This window comes from Strix aluco, chromosome 4, assembly GCF_031877795.1.
Source record: "Strix aluco isolate bStrAlu1 chromosome 4, bStrAlu1.hap1, whole genome shotgun sequence".
In the NCBI taxonomy this organism is placed as follows: domain Eukaryota; kingdom Metazoa; phylum Chordata; class Aves; order Strigiformes; family Strigidae; genus Strix; species Strix aluco.
Genome location: NC_133934.1, coordinates 85,501,276 through 85,515,597, shown reverse-complemented (window position 1 = coordinate 85,515,597; position 14,322 = coordinate 85,501,276). Strand labels below are relative to the sequence as shown.

Here is a 14,322-nt window from a genome sequence, read left to right as displayed (position 1 = left end):
CCCTGGCGGCCGCCGCCGGGACTGCAGCACCCGCCCGCCGCCGGGCCGCTGCCGCGCCCCCCCCCCCCCGGCCCCGAGCCCCCGGGCCGCGGCGCCGGTCGGTCCAGCCGGGCCGGTCCAGCCGGGCCCCGCCGAGGGGCCCGGAGCGCGGCCGCCGTCCCCGCACGCCTCGGCCCTCCGCGGTGCTCAGCGCTCCCCGCCGCGGGCCCTGGGGCGAGGCGGCGGCGGTATGTGGGGGGTGTCGCTGCCCTGGGTGGGGACAGCGACCGGGGGACCGGGACAGGCGGGCGCTGGGGGGGGTGGGGGGTGACGTCCGACCCAGCAGCCCCGTTCAGGGGGCGGTGGGGCGGGGCGGGCGCTCCGAGGGCGGGCACAGCCGGCGCGGCACTCCCGCCGCCGGGGTCCTGCCGTCGCCGCACTCGCCTGCCGTGATCCGCGGCGGCTCGGCCCGGCCCGGCGCGGCCCGGCCCGGCCCCCCGCGCAGCCGCAGGGCGGAGCGCCCGCCGCCGCCGCCGCCGCACTCCTCCGGTGTGCCCCGCGCCCCACGTGCCGCTGCCGCCATGGGCGTGCTGCCGGTGCCGGCAGAGGTGCGCGCCATCCTGCTGGACATCGAGGGCACCATCACCCCCATCGCCTTCGTCCAGGTGAGACCCGGCGGGGCGGGCGGCAGCGAACTACCCCCCCCCCCCCCCCCCCCCGCGGCCGGGACCCCGCTGGCACTGCCGGGGGCTCCGCTACCATCGCCGTTATTATCGTCATACCCCGCCCCAGCCCGGGCAGCCGGCGGACGGGGAAGAGCCTCTCCCAGGGCTGCAGCTTCACCGAGGGCGGGCCTGAGTTTCCTCCAGAACCGTAAAACCGTGACACATTTTCTGCCTTTTTTTCTTTTTTTTTTTTTTCTGAATAATGCTCACGAGAAAACACGCCTAGTTTTACCGATCGCCTGCCTCTTTTGTGGGCAGGAGAACAGGGAATTATTCAGATCAAGGGCAGTTCAGTAAATTATTTTTTTCATGAATATGGGGCACTTGAAGCCTCATTTAGGAAAAGCCCTCAAGCGTCAGTGTTGCTCGGAGCTGCAGCACCCCACCCGAATTTGCAGAGAGCCTCAAATACTATCTTGGGGTTGCTCGCTGCCTTTTCCCTTCAAAAGGGTGGGACAGTCAGATGCCTCCAGTGTCACCAGAGCTGTAGTGTGGCTTTTAGACTGGCTCTTAGGAAGTATTTCTGTCCAGAAGGGGTTGTTGGGCGTTGGAATGGGCTGCCCAGGGCAGGCGGGGAGTCCCCATCCCTGGAGGGGTTGAAGAGTCGGGTTGACCCTGCGCTGAGGGATCTGGTGCAGTTGGGAACGGTCAGGGTGAGGTTCATGGTTGGACTAGAGGAGCTTCAAGGGTTTTTCCAACCGAGATGGTTCTGTGATTCTGTGTATCCTTCCTCCAGCATGCACAGGACCAGTCCAGGGGAAGGACAGCAGAGAGATCGTGTCAAGCGTACATGAGGAAGACTGTACTAACAGCAAATGTGTACGAGTGGCTTCCCTTGCCTAGGAGAAAGCTTGAGGCTATTGAAAATGTTGGTCTAGGTGCAGAAGCTGGGGCACTGGGAAGTCTGGGAGGCCAGCAGGAGGCGTCGGGACAAAAGCCATAAATATGCTATTAAAATTTTCAGGACCCTCCTCTCTGAGAGGTTTTGGTCCCCAATCAAGCTCGTGTCCTCACAGGAGGGAGCAATTTCCTTGTATTTAAGACACAAAACGGAATTATCCCTGCTCCTGCCATTAGCCTGTATTTCTCCACGAGACATTATAGGATTTGGTGGATGTTTTTTGCTGGTAGTTTATGAAGGTGCTTTGTGACCCACACAGTGCGTGGAGGGGTGAATGAAGGCTCTTGTCAGGCTTTCTAGGTGTTTCTGCTAACACAGTTTAACAGATGAACGTGACCTACATCTTTCCTGTCACTGTTCTTCCAGTGCTCTTGAAGAAACATCAGGTCTAGATGACATTACAGCTGCCTCCCTCGCCTCGATATCTTTCAATTTAAATAGATTTTTTACTAAACATCTAACAGAGCAATGAAGTTGACTATATCCACCTTGAATCCATTTTGCTGTTGTGCGAATAACATGCAATACACCTGAGATGGTTTCCTACCCAAAGTCTTTCTGTTGCAGGAAAGCCGAATAAGTTACGGTTTTCAATTAAAAGTTTGCTGGATATCCTGAAAATGCTTGAAACAGGTTATTTCACTTGGACTTCCACTTAACCTCCATAATTTCTATTTCCCTTTAAAAGGTCCACTGCTGGTTTTGCAGGCCTTTTATTCTTTAATATTGAAGGATTTTATTTAATCCTTTCTTTAGTATTAGAATTACTGAATACACGAAGTAAGGAAATAGTATAAGCCGGTTGATGGGTGGATTAAGGAAAGATACCGGAAAAGAGAATATTTGGTGGCCCTGTGTTAGAGGTCACCAAGTTTTCTGTTTTGCTGAGTCCACCCTGGCAGAGAAGAGTAGATGGCAGGGGAGAGAGGTAATTTGTTAGACTACATCCTCTGGGATTTGTCAGATCTCCTGTAAAAGAGCAGATTGTCACTGAACTTTGTGACAGCTTGCATGGACATCGAGAGGAAAATTGACCCTGGTTGCTCGAAATCCTGCAAGCGCTAATTACAGCGTGCTACGTGGGTGTCTACTGACGGTAAAAATACCGTCCTTTCTATACTGGGTTTAACATTGCTGTGAACCCCTCTTAAATCACAGACGGATGCGTTTGCCAGTGGGCCAAGGCTTCTACCCTTTTAAAACCCACTGAATCACTGAATACACCATGCTTTCAGAGCCTATTTGGAAGTTTTTATTTGCAAGCACTGCTTTTGGAAAGCAGTTAGGACCTTTTGACATCTGAGTTGTAAGGGAAGTTAAACCAAGTCAGCAGGTCAGTTGCATTTCCCAGTGGATACTCATTAATTTCCTCCATGATTTAAAAGATAGTTTGAAAGCAGCTAAGCTCAAATAAAGGAGAAGAGAGAGTAACTGGGGGTATTACAAGGCTGTTAATTTTCCTAGACAAGTTTGTGGTAATTTTCTACGCATTTAAGAGATTTTCCTTTCCCCTAAATGTACACTGTTTTTAAAATATACAACGTGGAAAACACCATATTGGAGCAATAGAAAACCCTGCAGTTCTGCTGCCACATCATGCTCTCAGGGCCACCATTTTCTTAATTCAGTAACAACTTAAAGGTGACATACAGTGAGGAGAAAAATATCACTGGCCGTTTTTTGAGGAGAGATGAGCTCAGGCTGGTTTCCTCCCATCTCCTCCCCATCCCAAATTTTCCCCCATTAGGAAAAGCTCAGTTCTGTACCTGAAGGAAGAAGCTCCCTGCCCTCCCCTTGTCCTGAGGCTCTTCCCGCACCCAGAGATGCTGTCGCGGTGGCTGCTTGTGGCTTCTCACTTGCGAAATTCCACTGATGAGAGCGATTTGTAATTATTTATGGTTGCCCTTGGGATCTCTGGGAAGGTTTGTAATTCTCCTGTGGCACTTTTCCCTAACCCTGTTTCATTTCATTTGCAAGACTGTCCTGTAGAGCTCAGTGTCACTGGACTAGACTTTTCTTTTTAAAAAAGTCTTCTAGCTCTGGTGAGAAGTTGAGATGTGTTTTCGGAACAACCTTCATTAGGACAAGAGCCCCATTAAAAATAGAGTAGTATAACTTCTCAGTTCACAGTACAGTCAGTCTTGTACTCCTCAGCTGATGGGAATTTGGGGTCATATATGCCATTTGAGACATTTTTTGGCAAGCCCAGAAGAAGTTATCACCCACCTTACCATCCTGGGATTTAAGTTGCAGCAACATAAGCATTTGTGCAAAAAATCCGCCTGTGCTAATCTTGGCCCGAGGTTGGCTCTGGCCTGTGACCAGGCAGCCCACCCTTGGCAGGCAGTTTCACAAGCTGCAGTACTGTAGGGAAAGCTGGAGCGGGGAAAATAACTGTACACACCAGCATGTGCACACAGTTGCTTTAAAAACAAGTCAGCCTTACCTCTGCCAGGTTCAAGGAGCTGCCTGTTTTTCTTGTGTGCTGCCAGGAGACCTTGTTCCCTTACATCAAAGACAACGTGAAGGAGTATCTGCGCGCTCACTGGGAGGAGGAGGAGTGCCAGCGGGACGTCGGGCTTCTGAGGAAACAGGTTAAGTAATGGAGCTACACTGTCTCTGGGTTTTCACGGCATGCCAGAGACTTTAGGCCACTGGGACTCCCCCAGTCACCCAACATGAGCCCATACCTCTCTTTGGCCCCCGCAGAGGCTGGTTGTCTTGATGGGCAAAAGCCTGGGGTTGTGCTCAGGAAGGGCTGGTGCTTGGTAGGCAGCAGCTCAGCTGCTTCCCTCAGCTTGCCTTGGTCTTCATGGCCCCTGAGCAGGTGTCGAACCACAGCTTTCCAGCTTTGTGCCTGCATTGTGCCCTTCTCTTGCCGAATCTGCCACCTTTGGCTTCCAGGTGCCTGTTTGGGAAGCAGCACGGAGGGGTGGCAGAGTACTTGTCCTGCACAGGGCAGCGTATTCTGCCTCCGTACAGGGACACAGCATCAGTTGGAGACCTGTGGCTGTCTAAAGCCAACAGATGCATTTGCTTCCTTGCCTTAATTTCAATAATTAAATACTTAAGCAAGTATAATTCTCATTAGAGTATTTACAGTACACCTACAATAGTGCTAATTGTTGGGTTTGGAAAGTACAATCCAAGCAAGTGTTTCTAAGCACTACTGAAGTCTGAATTTCCCATTGAGAAAAGCATTCAAACAGTGTTGTAACCCTTCACGTCAAGAGCAGTTCAAGCTGTGTCCTGCACAGAGGTGTGTGGATGCAGGTGTTAGACCCCTTTCCTAAACTGAGATGTTGAGACCGCTCCACCTCTTCCCTCACCTCTTTTTATCACGGATGATTCCCAGGCTCAGGAGGACTCGAGCTTGGATGGGGCTGTGCCAATCCCTTTGGAGAGCGGCAGCGGGGAAGAGGAGCTGGAGCAGGTCATCCAGGCTGTCGTAGACAACGTGCACTGGCAGATGTCTTTGGACAGGAAGACCACGGCACTGAAGCAGCTGCAGGGCCACATGTGGAGGGCAGCCTATGCAACTGGACACATCAAAGGAGAGTGAGTAATTGGGGGTGTGAGTAATTGTGTGCCCCTTTCCCTGGGGCGGGTACGGGGTGCATCTTTCCTAGACTTCTGTTAGCAGAATAGCTGCATAAGCTATTCCTGGAAGCAGCCCCACGTACAAGTGCAAATAGGATTACTACCTTGGTGGAGAAGACAATGTATTTACGCTCAGTCATGGCTTAAGCCAGGCCGCTGCTGTTGTGGAACCAACGGCAGACACTTCATTTCAAACTTGATCATGCAGTGAAACACAACTCCATTGAGCTTAATCTTTGAATCGGGGGACCCAAAAGCTTACGGTAAACTTGGGACTGACCAAGTTGTCTCAGTCCCCACTGGGAAGATGACAAGTGGGTGAGAGTGTTTCTCCTTAAGGAATAATCGGCAGGTACATGCTGGGGAACAGCCAGTTCTCTGGCCACCTGGACAGAGTCTGTAAAGGAGACAAGGTCTGAGAAACAGAATGAGGTAATGGAGGTGTCACACAGGGCGGTTCTGCTCCCACGACTGGTAGAACATTCATCTGGGACAACTATCTTTTACATTAAAAATTCAGAAAATGTCTCAATATTTCTCTATAGAGATTTCTTGGTAAACCAAGAGACTGAGGCAGAAATATGAACTTCTTACAGTTCTCCATTTTGCATTTTTTATCCCTGAATTGCACTCACGTTTTGGAACAAGGCTAAACAAGCCGGGGTTGCAGGGTCAGGTCCTTTCAGTTGTTTCCTCCTGTGTTGTCTCTTTACGTGAGCGTTTCCTGCCTTTCCACTTCTTTTTGTCTTCAGGCTCCTCTTCAGCTACAATGCGAGTGTGCATAAGTAGGAACGACTGGAGTTAAGCCTGATTTTCTTACTTAGGTCAAGAGATACTTGGTTAAACTATGCATTTCAAGTTTCTAAGGAAGTAAAACAAACCCTAAGTTCACGAAGTGTTTTGCCAAAGGAAGAATGAGGAAGAAGAAAAAGAACTCACAGAAAAATGTAAACATCCACTAGAGAAAGCAACAAAACCCAAAAGCAAAGCAAGAGGGACAACCATCCTGTTGGTTTTCTTTTTAAAAACAGGGCTAATTGTCTTATAGTGGCCCAAAAACTGTGGAGCTAGCCTTGCTGCTTGGCAGCATTCAAGGAGTGAGATCTTCAAAGTCACCCCCTTGCCCAACTGTACCTGGCACATCCGTGTCTGAAATCCAGGCACTGAACTCAGCATGTGAAAACACGGGGGTGGCTGGGAGTTTCTGCAGGTGCTGTACAACCTCAAAGTCTTTTCATCTGACACCAGAGACATTTAATAAATAACCATGAAAAAAAGTGAACTTTTTTTTTTTTGTAAATACATAACGAGGCCCTGAGCAGATAGCCAAGAAACTGGAGATGAAGAAAGGGCCAACTGATGGCTACAAGTCTGCAAAATTCAGTCTAACACCTCCTTTTGCATCTATTTGGAGTCCTCTTTCTTCAGGTGTTCAGGGGCTCAGATCCCCTTTTCAGGGCAGTACCTCTGGGCCTTGGCCCAAGTGGCCACGCAGAGCTGGTACATGGTGGGAAGGCTGCAATTTGGACTGGGATGAAAACTTGGTTCCCTGGGGATCACGTCTTCTCCAGCTCCTCTCTCCATCCTTTTGCCATATCAAACTCAAACCCCCTCCCTGCCCTTCTGAGACTGTTTGTGGCCTTACCTTATCAACCATCACATGTATTACTGAGGGACTTAATGTCAGCCTCACTTTGTCCCTCTTGAGCATCCTCTAGTCTTCGGTTTCCCCCACTACATGGGTAATCTTGTAAATGTCCTTTGCATACAAAGAGCTTTTACATACATGTAAGTGCAGCACTGGAGAGGACACGTGGTACAAATGAGAAGGCTATGAGGGAACTGACAGACATGTCCATTAGCAGTTACACAGCAGTTGCCTTGGCTTTGGTCTTCCTTCCGTCTCTCACAGCTTTACTCCCTGCTGCCGGGCTTGTCTTTACGCAGCTACTACCCAGGAGTTAGATGGAGCTCACATTTTGAGACTCATCAGCTCGTTGCTAGACTGGTATCTTGTCTTTGCAGCGCTCTTCAAGGCTGGAAGAATAAGGGGAGAGACTGCTGCCTAGTGAACAGGAACTGGTTCACCCTTTGCAGTGCAGTTAAGCCAGGGATGCATCTGGCCCACGGGTAGTACTGTATAACCTGACTGAGTCACTGAATAGAGTAGCTCTGACCTCAGTCCCTTAGGGGACACTCCTTTCCCGAGTAGTTGTCTGGCTTCAAACACAGAATTACAGAATCATCCAGGGTGGAAAAGCCCTTGAAGCTCCTCCAGTCCAACCATGAACCTCACCCTGACCGTTCCCAACTCCACCAGATCCCTCAGCGCTGGGTCAACCTGACTCTTCAACCCCTCCAGGGATGGGGACTCCCCGCCTGCCCTGGGCAGCCCATTCCAACGCCCAACAACCCCTTCTGGAAAGAAATACTTCCTGATATCCAGTCTAATAAACAGTTCGTACAGTGCTGCTCGTTTAGCTCCTGCGGGCTGCAGCCTCCTCTCAGCTCCTCCCTACACACAGTCAGAGCCTGAGCCTGCGGGCTGCGTTTGCCCCGTGTGGGTGCAGCTTACAGCCGTAGCTCTTAGCAACAGGGGAACCTTAGTAGCTTGCAAGACAGGGGGGACTCAGGATGCAAGAGCCTGTGCTCCCCTTATTCTTCCATCTCAGAGGAAAGTGGCAGGATGCCATCTTCCCTAACCTTTCCTCCCGTCTCTAAATTGATGGGGCTGGAGAAACTCCTGGAGAAACGTAGCACTGAGGGATCTGGTGGAGTTGAGAACTGTCAGTATGAGGTTAATGGTTGGACTGGAGGATCTTCAAGGTCTTTTCCAACTGAGATGATTCTGTGATTCCTGCCAAATGTCTGAGACAGCTCATTAGAGCTGCTGTCCGTGACTGCATAGCAGTCAGTGAGCTGCTTGGTTGGCTGGAGCTAAGGATATATCACCCACTGCTGAAATAGACTCCCCAGCTGCAGAAGCCCTGAGCAGATTGAGAACAAAGTCCTCTTGCAAACTAATGGGACAGTTGTTACAGTGCCTGGCTAAAGGTGTCCTGGCTCAGGTGCCTCTGGCTTTGCCCTTACCTGCTGCCCTGTTTTGCTCCAGAATCTTCGAGGACGTGGTTCCAGCCATCCGGAAGTGGCGGGAAGCGGGGATGAAGGTCTATATCTACTCCTCAGGCAGCATTGAGGCCCAGAAGCTTCTGTTCGGATATTCTACAGAAGGTGATATCCTAGAGGTAGATAACCTTATCACCTTCCTTACAGCTCCTCCCTCTGCAGAGCACTTCCCTCCCACAACTGCCTTTGCCTTAATGCGTTGTGAATAGAGTCTGGGACAGGAAGGTGGGGCGGTGGGTTTGGCCCTCGGGAGTTAAGCTCAGCCAGTGGCGTATGCTAGCATGGCTGCATCAGCCCCCCGTTACTGTGGGAGAAAGGAAAGGGGATGTCTTGCATGGGAGCGAAGTTTAGCCCTGCTCTTCAGGTGGCACTGAGCAACTGCCTTTGCTTTTCTCTCTCTTTCAGCTCTTTGATGGCCACTTTGATACCAAAATAGGCCCCAAGGTAGAAAGTGAGAGCTACAGAAGGATTGCTGCCAGTATCGGGTGCACCACCACCAACATCCTCTTCCTGACGGATGTCCCTCGAGGTAGGTGGCCTGCCAGTCCTGCTGGCTCTCACCTGTGCTCTTTGAACACGTGCTGCTGACTTGTCACAAGCACCCCAGAAATGCTGCAGACCACCTTGCTTCAGTGGCATCCCCCTAACTGCTGCCACGCTTCTTCCCTACACATCCAGGCTCTCACACAGCGGTGGGATATCTGTGAGCAGTGCTGCCATGAGGGAAAGTAGGTCAAGTAGAAAACCTGCCCTTGCTCCAGCAAGCAAGGAGACTGTTAAAGCAGAGTGGAGTGTTTGCTGAAGCGGTTGGCGTGCCCCATTTACAAACAGGGTCAGTGGTTTTCATGACCCGTGCTCAGGGGAACAGACAATGTCCGCTGTGCACATGCGGTGGCTGGTTCTTTGTGCCACTTGCTCTTAGGTTGTGTTCAGCAGCAGGAAAACATTGCTCCTGGTCACCAGGACTTGACCCCTGGAAAGCCAGGCTCAGGAAGCTAATTTAATTGCCTGCCATTGCTGGGAACATCTTTCTGGCAGAAATGACACCGGGTTGTGATCTCAATCTAAGCCAGCTCAGTCCCCAGGAGTTAGGCCTTACCTCCTCCCCAGCCCTGGCAGCAGAGCTGGTGGGAACTTGCAGTTTTCCCTGTGTTGTCTTCCTGTAGCCTCCTGCTGTGCTTGGGGAGCGAAGGAAGCTGGTGAGAAGGGACTCCTGGCAGGGGGTGTTGGACTCGCTAATGCCACAGTCCGACCACAGCCCAGCTTCTTTGTGACAGGAGCTGGTCCCTCTCTAGAGCCCTGCACTGCTCTCTCAGTCTCAACGTTTAAAAGCACTTCAGTGTTTTGGGGCACCTTCAAGCCAAGAAGACCCTCATGTGGGGAGGTCAGTAATCACATCTCATCTCCATTCTCCCTGCCTGTTTCAGAAGCCAACGCGGCCGAGGAAGCAGATACTCACGTGGCTGTGGTGATCAGACCGGGCAATGCAGGACTGACAGATGATGAGAAATCATATTACAGCCTCATCTCATCTTTCACCGAACTTTTCCTGCCTTCCTCCACTTAGGGAAAGTGGTGCATGCACGAAAGACACTGCTTCATCTGAATTGTCCTTGTGTAACATTAGGTAACTTTGTCCATAATCAGAATTGAAAACCAAACCCGCATCATGTCTTGGACCCGTGACTAGTGCAGGCAGGTATGGATGGAGCGTGTGGTGTGGGGTCCCTCGTGCAGTAGGACAGAGGACCGCAGCAGCCAGCTGGAGCTGGGAACAGCGTGAGGAGCAGCACCCGTAAGCCCTGCTGTTCCTCTCCTTTCCCGGCTAGCAATGAGCTCAGGGGATACTTCCTTCAGACACACCCATTGAAATCTGGGGCTGAGACGCCCCACCACCAGCTCCGTCATTTTTAGAAACAGTCTGCAAACAAGGTGTATGATGTCCCCCTGTCCCAGAGGGACCTCCAGGGACCATTAGGGGATAGGAGCTTCTTTCTGCAGACAGGGTTGCCGGCTAAGTCAAAACTTTTGAAGTTAAGAGGGGTTAGGATGCCCTCAGGAAAGTGCTGAATGGGGGCTATAATACAGTAGGTTTGGACTGCCACAGAAAAAGCCAGCCCTTGCTGCAGGCAAGCTCTTTAGACCAGGAACAACTTAAATCTTGGTTGTATCCACTGCAGGTGTAGGTACCAAACAGTACAACTTGCAGATGGAAGCTGCTTAGAGCTACACAGCCAGCCTACCACAATGAAGTAGAATATATATAAATATAGCTTTAAAAATTAAATTCTAGACCCACCTCACTGCTGCATCGTGGTGCTGGGCTATGGGATCCAACTGACTGATCACCAAAGTCAGCTTGACCGCATTTCTGAAGTATCTCCCTTAGCACTAACCCGTGGAGCTCCTTCTTGGTAGCCAACATCAGTCACCCTGTCACACGTTCGTAGCACTGGTCAGCTGACAAACAACTGCTCCCGAGGGACACATCCTGCTGCATTTAAGGAGAATTAAAACCCTGATCTTTTCACCCACCCTACCTAAATTGTGCCAATTTCTATCAGATGGTCATGGAACTTTTCCTAATGTAGTAAATAAAAACACAACTTTGCTTTCATGTGTTCACTCCATCCCACTATTTAGCTTTCCTGTCTATCACCAGTGATCCCAGCACCTAAAGGCAAAAGTCTTTTTTTTGAACCCGTGCACACTTTATTTTCCTGCTTTCGCCCTCCCCGGTCCTTTCTTTAAGGCAGACAACCCTGTCCTGCCAAGGAAGCTGTATTACCTCCCTGACCGTCTTATGATTTCAGTATGGGTGCAGGAGGGAGAGCCACAGCTAGGTTATACCTAGTAATAGTGGAGGCAGAGGCAGTTTGACACCCCAGTTCCCTGCCTTCGTGCATGAGTGTCACTTGCTCCTTAAGCATTCCTGCGTGGCTGCGCTTGAGCTTGCCCTCACGGCCAGCCAACGTAGAATACTAACGTGCGTGTTGCCTTCCTGAGCTCTGATCTACAGCTGTCCCTGATGAGGGAGGCTGCTGTGTAGAGAAGAAGGAAGAGACGGGCATTTTGAGAGCACACCACATCATGCCAGCATTGCCCTTCTAAAACTTTGATGGTAGCAGGTAAGGCTGTGAGGCAGCTAGTCTGGATGCCTTTCTGAGCTGCATAATTAGTCTGATCCTAGAAAGAACCTGCACTGTTAGAATAAGTGTATCTGCATGGCTGAATAGTCCCTGGCTTCCTTAAGTGTTAATTTTAATCATGACACTGTAAATACTCACCTTTTGTTTTGCCTTTGCCATCAGAAAGCTATGCATGGGGTAGGGGACAAAAATAAAACTCACTTTCTCCATAAAAGCACTTTATTTAGTGGTCGTGTTTCAGTGTTTATCAGTTGTCATTTAGTTGTACTGAAATGTGTTGTTAGAAATACTCTAAGAAATGTACAAAGTTATCACCAAAACCTGAAGTTCAGTTTGGATTGCATATAGGAAAAGGAGAGAAAGAAAAAAAAAATCACAAACATCTTTTTTTTTCCTTTCGCAAAATTACAAACTATAAAATGATAAACTGAAAGTACTAACTGATTTTTAAAAAGTCACATTGGACTATTTACAGTAAAACACCCTTAAAACAAGTTGCTGTTTTGTGCTCCATATGTACTGAGCGTGCGTGCCCGTGTAAGAGGATCCCCACCTGCATCTTCTCCCGGCTGTCCCCTCCTGCCCTTGCCCAGGAGCTCCCCAGAGGGGCTGCTGGGGAGCCCTGAGCCTTACGCTGCGGTGCCTTTGGGCCACCTGCAGCACAGCCCTCTGGGGAAGCTTCCTACTAATGTCACAGCTACAAAGGAGGCCTTCAGCAGTTCAGCGACAACCCTCCGTTGGCTGGAGATGCTCTGGATTTGTAGCAGCTGCCTGAGAACAAATACTGGCCCAAAGAAGATAAAGGGCTGGCTGAAAGCTTTCAACTTACACTAGTTTTGACAGAAGTTTTTCTCAACTTTTTCTTCTTTCAGGAGAGGCCTCTGACCTTTACAGAAGACTGAATACCATACCCTCATGCCTTTTCCCTCACTGTCAGAAATGCCACAGCACAATACAAGTTCCCCTTCACCGTGCCTTTTGCCACCATTTTCATTTCTGTTTATTTTCCTGCAGCTCAGACAAGATGCAAATCTAAGCTGAGCCTGACCCATGGAGGACAACAGGAGCCATGTCCGTGAGACAACTGCCCAGCCAATACATCACCCTTCCCAAAATCATTTTCAAACGGGGTTTGAGCTCCTGCTTTTTCTCTGAAAACAGACCTGTTTGAAAACCTCCCATCAGGGAGGACAAGCCCTTCTGGTTTTGCTATTTCCTTCCTGCACCTCCAGCCCTCAGGCCACATCACCCAACCTCTGGGGCTGAACTGCCTCCCCGCACCTTGGAAGGCCACTTAAACCTGTAACAGACAGGACAACAAGCCACACTGAGGGGTCTGGAGCTCAGGCCTAGTGTCAGAGTGTCTAAAGTTTGACTTCTAAGTGCCCAAGGAACAAAACCAAACCCTATGCCCAGAACCACCTGCATCAGTTCTGTTCTCATGGCAGGCAAGCCCAATGTCTCTAACACAATGTCTTCCCCCTCAGTGAACAAAAAAAAGCTTCTGAAATATTACACACAATAATGTGGTGGAAGCACTACACACATACGAAGAGCAGCCTTTCCTGGGTCATCTTCAGAGCACACAGGCATTCCCATCCTCATGCAGCACCTCGCTTCCACCAGTCCCTACCACTGAGTCTGAAACACGAAGCTGAGCAAGCACCCCACTGTGCCATCTCCTCTGACCTGGGGACAGCCTGCCCAGACACAAGGCAGCATCAGCAAAGTCTCCCTTCCTGATCACAGCAGTTTCTCCCAAACCCAGCTTTATCGTCAGCTGCTTTCCAGGCTGGAAGAAATGCTTGCCTGCTTGCCATAAAACCCAGTCAGTTGGAGCCTTCCACGGCTCGATTCCAAGTCCAGAAGAAAGAGACGCTCTTTCTCACCCTACCAAGGTACACCAGTTGGCAGCAAAGAAAACAACACAAGTAACACACAGAAGATGCAGTCTGGTGACACGGGAACCTCCTGAAGACTCTTGGTGCCCAAAGAATTCTGATTTCTTCATCTCCTCCTCTGCAGAACAGGCTGAGGAGTGCCTGTGTTGAAGGGGCATGGCGAGGACTGGCTGTTGAATGTTTTGAACAACAGGAGTGTGACAGAGCCACTCAGAAAGAGTCACTGGTAGCACAAGCTAAACAGCTTGTGCTCTCATGCTGCTGCTGAGAACAATCCACTCCTCTTCCAGCAGACAGCTATTTTTGTTTGGCTCTTAATGAGACAGCCACCCCCAGAGCCCTTTGGCAATACGGTCATGATTGCACATGAAAACAAACTCATCAAAAAAGTGTAAATGAGGTCATGTTTAACCCATGAGACCACACCTGTCCCCTTCCTACCCGTCCCTCCCCCCCCTGCCCCCGCCAGAGGACAAGCTACACCTGATCTGTCTGGTACTCAGAGGCTTCCGATAAGCTTTCGGAAAAGCTCAGAAAATTTTCTTGGTACTCAGAGCAAACGATCTCAAATCTGTAGTGCCTGAACTCCACTGCAAAGGTGCCAAAGTAGCACAGGAAGCACATCACCAGGCCCCACTGGATTCTGGAAGCATGCATGTGAATGCCCTGTGCCATGAGGATGAAATCTGGAAGAGGAAAGTCAAGGAGAACTAGTGGGAGCAGAGACACCGACCAGGACGAGAGAAAGCCAACAGGGAAGACAATAAAATCCTAACAATCAAAGTCACCCGGATGACAGTCAACTCAGCCAGCCATCATCAGGAAAGCGTGAACGTGGTGCCAGTGCCAGAGATGTAAGGTATCCAGTGATGTCCACGGAGCACAGCAGGTCTCCTGTACAGACCAGAGCTTCCTGACCCCAAGTCAGGCTGATAAACACG

General features: G+C 50.4%; 2 protein-coding genes across 5 annotated transcripts in view; one reads left to right on the top strand and one right to left on the bottom strand.

Moving 5' to 3' along the window:
- Positions 1–278: 278 nt before the first annotated feature.
- Positions 279–11,697, top strand: ENOPH1 (enolase-phosphatase 1). The gene is made up of 6 exons (XM_074823919.1): positions 279–644; positions 4,098–4,199; positions 4,961–5,163; positions 8,318–8,450; positions 8,737–8,860; positions 9,759–11,697. Exons 1-6 carry the CDS (start codon positions 561–563, stop codon positions 9,896–9,898), a joined length of 786 nt encoding a protein of 261 aa, XP_074680020.1. The 5' UTR covers positions 279–560; the 3' UTR covers positions 9,899–11,697.
- The window catches only part of TMEM150C (transmembrane protein 150C), a 24,201-nt gene continuing 21,560 nt past the window's right edge, over positions 11,682–14,322 (bottom strand). For all 4 annotated transcript variants that reach the window (XM_074823922.1, XM_074823920.1, XM_074823923.1 and 1 more), the window contains one exon: positions 11,682–14,067. In XM_074823922.1, the coding sequence (XP_074680023.1) occupies positions 13,859–14,067 (209 nt within the window). In that variant the 3' untranslated portion in view covers positions 11,682–13,858. The remainder of the gene's footprint in view (positions 14,068–14,322) is intronic.

Excerpts from the sequence above, each read along its gene's own strand:
- ENOPH1 (XM_074823919.1), top strand. The coding sequence starts at position 561 with ATGGGCGTGCTGCCGGTGCCGGCAGAGGTGCGCGCCATCCTGCTGGAC. Across the intron at positions 8,451-8,736 it reads CAGAAGGTGATATCCTAGAG|CTCTTTGATGGCCACTTTGA; the intron begins GTAGATAACCTT and ends TCTCTCTTTCAG. Across the intron at positions 8,861-9,758 it reads CCTGACGGATGTCCCTCGAG|AAGCCAACGCGGCCGAGGAA; the intron begins GTAGGTGGCCTG and ends TGCCTGTTTCAG.